The 7,500-nt window shown below is 46.7% G+C and overlaps 2 protein-coding genes across 11 annotated transcripts in view; one reads left to right on the forward strand and one right to left on the reverse strand.

Moving 5' to 3' along the window:
- lama2 (laminin, alpha 2) overlaps positions 1-7,500 on the reverse strand; it is a gene marked incomplete at its 3' end in the record, with an annotated part of 276,178 nt that overhangs the window by 114,656 nt on the left and 154,022 nt on the right. The gene's annotated exons all lie outside the window — the stretch shown is intronic.
- On the forward strand, positions 1,690-3,381 carry LOC306940506 (tRNA-splicing endonuclease subunit Sen54-like; the record flags this gene model as incomplete). Its single annotated transcript, XM_079525604.1, has 1 exon — positions 1,690-3,381. One exon carries the CDS (start codon positions 1,690-1,692, stop codon positions 3,379-3,381), a length of 1,692 nt encoding a protein of 563 aa, XP_079381730.1.

Here is a 7,500-nt window from a genome sequence, read left to right on the forward strand (position 1 = left end):
GTCCACTAATACCAACTACCTGGACAGTGGACACCCTGGACGTCCCTTATTTGAAAAAATCAAATCAAATCTCACTCATGTAGTTTTTGTACGACCTGACCTGCTCCCCCATCCACGCTCCGCTGTGGGCAGCACTCAGCAGCTAACAGTAGGTGAAGCTGAAACTGAATTCCCCCCATGGGATGAAAAGGGTCTCAATTAAATCTAATTAAAAAATGACACCTGTGTGAAGTGAGGGGCGCTAATATATTAAAGTCTAACTCATGTTGATTAAGTGATGTAATGGTGATGTAAAACAAACGGTGCCAACACAAACATTAAACGCGACAGAGACAATATGACGTAATGACTTACATTATGACGTACATTTCCCCTTCATTGTCAATGGCGTTTACAAAACAAACATTGAACTAAAGACAAACATTAAACCTGTGTATAGGAGGGGCCCCTCAACAATTATTGGACAATCAATCGATTGTGTTCCGGCTTGGATCAATGGAACTAACATTAGATAGTACACGTAGATGGTATAGTTCCAATATATTGGTCTTATATTGGTAAATTGGTGTTTTTTCAAGGTTTTAAAGACAAACTAGCAAGACAGACAATGTTTTATCATCATTAAAACAGAGACAATATGACGTAATGACTTACAGTACATTTTCCCTTCATTGTCAATGCGTTTACAAAACAAACATTGAACTAAAGACAAACATTAAACCTGTGTATAGGAGGGGCTAGCGCCCCTCAAAAATTACACCTGTGTGAAGTGAGGGGCGCTCTTATACATCATCATACATCATCTCATGAACAACTGAATTTATGTGATTGGTTACCCGATTTGCTCGTCTTGACGTACATGTCTTTAATGTCTGTGTTTCATATTTGGCGGACATTTGACCTAATTTCTCCTTTCATTGTCAATATGAGACGTGTGTGGACCAAATTGACATAATATTTGAGGCACATATGACCTAATTTCCCCTTTCATTGAACTGAATGTATGTGATTGGTTAGCCGAATATGTGTACATATGACGTAAATGTTCCCATCATTGTCAATGGCATTTAATGTTTGTGTTGGCACAGATTTACGTCATCATCATCTCATTCATGCCCATATGGGCAGATCTGATGACATCAGGGATCTCCATATATGGTCATAAAGGGGACAAGGACTGGCAGATACAGAGATCTCCATATATGGTCATAAAGGGGACAAGGACTGGCAGATACAGAGATCTCCATATATGGTCATAAAGGGGACAAGGACTGGCAGATACAGAGATCTCCATATATGGTCATAAAGGGGACAAGGACTGGCAGATACAGAGATCTCCATATATGGTCATTAAGGGGACAAGAACTGACAGATACAGAGATCTCCATATAATGGGCATAAAGGGGACAAGAACTGACAGATACAGAGATCTCCAATTCTCCATATATGGGCATATCAGTCAGATTGGTGGTGCGACGTAGACCAGGGGCCGAACTTGAGATGTGAGGGTAATATAAATAATAAATAATATGGCATGTGTCATGCTGCTGACTGGCATGACATCAGACTCAACCAAATCATATAAGGATCCATATAAGGAATTCACATCAATCATGACCATATGGATGAACTATACGTGATAACATCCAAATCAACATCAATGATTGTTGATTGAAATCACTTTCGCACATGGGGGACCAGAACAGGCGGGCTGCTGAAGAGGAGGTACTGAGTCCTTCGGAGCTGTTTACGGCTCGTTCGAGGAACCATAAAATCCCGCCGCGGGGACAGAAGGACTTCTTCCCTGATGACTCAGAGCGGCAGAGACAGCGTTTAAAACAGAGCTTGGATGAACACTGGAGCCTCGTGTCGGAGGAACGGGTGGAGCGACTGGGGAACCTGGTGCAAGCGGTGTGGATTCCAAGAGAGAGACGTGTGGAACTGCAGCCTCCTGCTGGAAGGTTCTGGCAGACAATGGGCTTCTCTGCCAACGGGAAACCATATCTGCTCCCGGAGGAGGCTCTGTACCTGATGGAATGTGGGAACCTGCAGATGTTTTATCATGGCCTTCCTCTATCCATCCAGGAAGGATATGAAAGCTTTCTGTGCCCCAAGACACTCCCACTGCAGCAGTATCAGGTGTTTGGGCATTTGAAGAGACTTGGCTACGTTGTGCACCGGTTCGATACCAGCACGGTGCCCTCTTCACGTGAGGACCAGCCGCACCCACCGCCTTCTAACCACCGAGCCAGGAACAATCAGAAGAGGAAACTCGGTGACAGCCCCTCCCCCATGCTAAGCCACACAGAAGCTGAGGAGGAATCCCTCTGTGACACAGAGTCTCGTGCAAACCCCCCAACCCACGAGACGTCAGAGACCCTGAACGTGCTGCCAACTGACCCCAGTCAATACCCCTGCAGGGGTTGGTGGTGGGCGACTTCCGTAAATGCGTCCACAGAGGCCGGACCACCAGAGCCGGCAGATCAGTCCTCCAGGGCCACCTCCTCTTCTCCACACTGGGACTTTCACTCCGTTTCCTTTCCAGACCTTGGCTCCTGGGGGAGTTCTTCCAGAAGGCTGCCTTCCCCGGACCCTTCCCTGCTGCCCGGGCCTCTGGCCGTGGGTGACTGTGACGTGGCCTGCTGGCTGCGGAGGCTTAACCCCCGGGAGGTGAGGATGTTTGCGGGGGGCAGGTACAGGAGGCACGTCAACGAGGACAGAGAGGAGGTGAGGATGTCTGCGGGGGACAGGTACAGGAGGCACGTCAACGAGGACAGAGAGGGGGACAGGTACAGGAGGCACGTCAACGAGGACAGAGAGGAGGTGAGGATGTCTGCGGGGGACAGGTACAGGAGGCACGTCAACGAGGACAGAGAGGGGGACAGGTACAGGAGGCACGTTAACGAGGACAGAGAGGCGCGGCGCTGCAGCAACTGGACCGAGTATCACCAGCTGCAGGAGAGGAGGATACGGGGTCGGCATGGCAACAGACCTCCCCACCTATGGGAGGGATCTGTTGTTCCCTTGCACGACCCTAACCGTTACATCCAGACTGCGGAGCTGCTTGAAAGAATCAGCGTGGTCAAATCGTCAAACCTTCTGGACGGAGCATCCGGTTTGACAGGAGACACGGAGTGGAGGCTTTGTTTCAGTGTTTATCAGCCTGATGTGGCGGCCGGCTTCAAGAAGAGCAACCCGGGGAAACCCTGTTTCCGCCTGTGTGTGTGCAGCTTCCAGGGTCCAGTGCCTGACCTGCAGGCTGTCAAGGCGCTGGCCTTCCAGAGCGGGGACGTTCCTGTCACCTTTGCCGTGGTGGACCATGGCGACATCTCCTTCTACACCTTCAAGGACTTTCATCTTCCCACTGACGTGTTCCCCTGAAGACGATAAGCTAAAGAAGACAATAACACCACAATCCCTCTCTGGCCCCTTTTCCACCGGTTGGGAACCGGTTCAGTTCTTTTTGGTTCTTAGTCCATGAGCCAGGCCTCCAAAATTGGACCGTTAAGTGGGCAAAACCATACCTATATTAAATTGTTTATAGGATCAATATAAGTAAATTAATATATGATAACCCTTCCACAGTAGTAGCTTTTTCATATTTTCTATTTTTTGCATATTTTCCTATATAATGCCTAATTTGCATATTTAAATGTACAATTTCTGAAATTTTGTAATACAATACATATATATATATACTTATTCAGGATATAGTGTATATCCTTATTTACGTGCCTCTTAAAACAAATCACAATGTGACCCGTTGTGAGCTTTAATCATTTGTTTTTAAATGTCAGAAACCTTTTGATTTTTTTTAAATTATTATTAAAAGCCATGCCCAAAGGGACAAATGCTACTATTGTTTTACCATTCTTTCTTCCGGCACTTTTTGCAGTTCTGTCAGTTCTCTGCTGTCGCTTTCCACGAAATTCAGCAATATGGTAGAGGGTCCTGTCTTATTGCGGCTTGCAGCTATATTTATCAATTTGAAGTTCAAAACATTCAGCTACCACTAACCTTAATAAACTTAAACTAACCTAAAAATACTGCATTGCTTATATATGTTGTCTGAAACTCAAAACGGTGGGCAAGCAAAAGTGAGTGGATTCAAGACTAACTAGAAAAAGTACCCCTCGGGTACTATAATAGGCCAATGTGAAAAGGGTGCCATTTCTTCTTACGCCTTTGATCATGAGGCTGATTTGAAAAATGTCAAGTGGCATTGCTTCCTCAGCCTAGTGGGAATATGCGTGCACAGTTTCACTGCACTTCACTGCACGTGCCATGCGTTCATGATTTGCAGCAAAATGGGCCACTCCTGAAAACTTTGGAAGGCAATCGTAGCCAATCAGTGTAGAATCTGAGAAATCCAACAGACTCGTCTTGATCACATGACTACAGAGATAATGTGTACCGATTTGCGTGAGATTTGGATGATATCTGTGCGACTAATATAAACAAATATGTTTTGCAGAAATCGGCCTCATGGTGGCGCTATAACTGGGAGATGTGGCAAATGCAGGGAAAATATTTTGCCATGTCATCTAGGGAGTGCGCATACAGAGTTGTACACAGATCGATGCAGTTATAGGTAAAAACAGGAATTGGCCTGTAATAGCACCACTGTGAGGCTGATTTGGAAAAAGTGGCATGCCGTCGTCGGCCTAGTGGAAATGTATAATTTCACAGAAATTGCACACTGTTTGTGATTTGTGGCATTTTGTTTGAAACGGACCAATCATGCGAGCTTTGGAAGCCAATCTTAGCCAATCAGGATGGAATATGGGAAATGGTGCAGATCCGTGTTGATCACATGGCTGTGGAGATAGTGTATACCGAATTGCGTGATGTATGGATAAAATGTGTACGAGTAATCTACAGCCTCATGGTGGCGCTATAACAGGCCATTGTGGAATATTTGGGGCAGAGGTTTGTCGTTGGCATCCAGGGAGTGTGTGTGCACAGTTTGGCATGGATCAGGCCAACGGTGCCAGAGATTAGCGGGTAACGGACGGACGGACACACACACGGACACACAGGTGGACAGACGGAGTGCAAAACATACTCTCTCCCCAAGCCTTTGGTCTGGTGGAGACAATAAGAACGTAGTAAATCACCAGAAAGACGAGAAAGGAAAAGAAGATGTAACATACTGTACTGTGTGTAGCACGCAGCCAAGACCTGAACAGCCTCATGCTCAGGTTGGTCTGGGGATATTGGGGTTCAATCCTCGCTCCTGCGCATCACTACAATCTGGTGTAATCGGCAGGACTTGGAGCACGGGGATCCTTGCGTGATGGACATGAAGGACGTTGTGTGCTGTAGTCCGCAGTGTGAAGTGCAAGGACGCGCTCCAAAGACTGGGGAGGGTGATTGTAGCACCCAGCCAAGACCTGACCCACAACAGCCTGCCAATCGGGCTCAGGCCTATTCGCACGATTAGGTTGTGTGTCGGTCTGGTGAGTAGGACTGGGGTTCAATGCGCATTACTACATGTGCATGGTAAAATCCTGAGTGTTCATTTTGTTCCAAAAATGTGTTTTGCTAAAATCCACCTGTTGGTGGCGCTATAACAGGCCAATGTGAAAAGGGTGGGATATAATCCTCAGCCTAGTAGGAAAGTGCGTGAAAGATCTCACGTAAATTGCATGCTGCGTTCATGATTTGACGCTTTTTGTTCCAAACGGGCCAATCCTGCAAACTTTGAAAGTTTGGCATCGGTTAACGGTACCGGAGATTAGCTGGTAACGGACGGATGGACGGACAGACGGACACACACACACACACGGACGGACGGACAAAACATACTCTCTCCCCATGCCTTCGGCCTGGTGGAGACAACAAAACAATGAGAGCTAGCAGGGAAACAAGGCACACATGAATACAGGCAGGATACTGAGAGAGAAAATGCTGATCAAAAGAGTTGATGAAACTTAATTGCATCCCTCAAACAAACAACTGCCCCTTTCAGTTACTATTTGACTTTTGACTGTCATGGAAGAATGCTCATTCCAATGAGACCTACCGAACCCATTTATTGACTGGGCTACTGTGTGGTTGCAAACCATTTACCCCTAAGAAGAAGAATATTCACATCCCCACCGTTTCTGACAAACTGACAACGACCTATAAGCATAGATCTAAATCTAAAGATGACGTGTTGCCTCCAATACGCGAGATGCGTCATATTCCCCAAACACGTGAATTAAAACCCTGAGGCCTTATTAGTACGGACACAACATGTCTCCTGTCCAACGGCTGCGGATGGGACTGATGACAACCGGTGAGAAAGTAGAGGATTTTTATACAGTCTATTCATTACAGCACAGACACTCTCCCTGAACTCTGCTGCTCCACTCAATAAAACTCATTAAGACTGAAAGAAACACAGAGAGAAACAGAGCCAGCGAGAAACAGAGAGAGAGAGAGAGAAAGAGAGAGTTAGTGAGTGAAGTAGGCAGAGAGGCATTGATAGACTGACACAGCGTATCACAGAGAAAGAGAGAGAGAGAGAGAGAGAGAGAGAGAGAGATGGAGAGAGAGTAGTTGTCTTTTAATAATTCCTGGTGGCCCTTTGTCATTCTCACAGGATCGATAGCGGCCCTCCATCCCACAGACACGGGCAGCCGATCAGCGCCGTAGGAGAGCCATAGATCAGGCTGATTAATCGATGGCCATTTAGCCGGCTCGGAGAGGCGGAAACAAACGCACAGAACAATGGACTATCAAATGCACATTAATAGTCTCTGCCTCTCGGCGCGTCTGTCTGTCTGTCTCTGTGCCTGTCTGTGCGACCGTGCGTGTCTGTCTGTCTCTGTGTCTGTCTGTGCGACCGTGTGTGTCTGTCTGTCTGTCTCTGTGTCTGTCTGTGCGACCGTGCGTGTCCGTCTGTCTGTCTGTCTGTCTGTCCGCCTGCCTGTCTGTGGAATTTCATGTCTAGCTCAGGTATATGTGACAGACAGCATCTTAATGTAGAGCACAGGTGTTAATAAAGATTTACATAAACAAGTGCCATCTGTACACTTATCGTCAATACCATCTCTGATCTCTCCATATTGTTCCTATATCTCTAACTAAACACTCCCCCTTCTCTGGTTTTCATTATTTCCCTGTCTATATTCTTTAATATGGCAGTCAGTTGATTGGTCTGATATTGCACCACGCACAGCTGTTTGCTGCCTCATGTACTGTACAAACACACAAACATATACTGTGTGTGTAATTGAACACACACACACACACACATGGGCGCACACACATGGGCGCACACACATGGGCGCACGCACGCACGCACGCACGCACGCACGCACGCACGCACGCACGCACGCACGCACACGCGCAGTTTCCAGATGGTGAACAGTGGAATGAAAGACAATTCCCAGCTTATAAAATGACATTCATAGTAAAGGGCAAGATGGTCCATACTTTCTTTTGTCACTTTTAAACGACAGCTCTACTGACAGGATCCACACTACTGCCATGTTAAATGATGTCCTGATG

This window comes from Electrona antarctica (assembly GCF_951216825.1).
Source record: "Electrona antarctica genome assembly, chromosome: 17".
Lineage (NCBI taxonomy): Eukaryota > Metazoa > Chordata > Actinopteri > Myctophiformes > Myctophidae > Electrona > Electrona antarctica.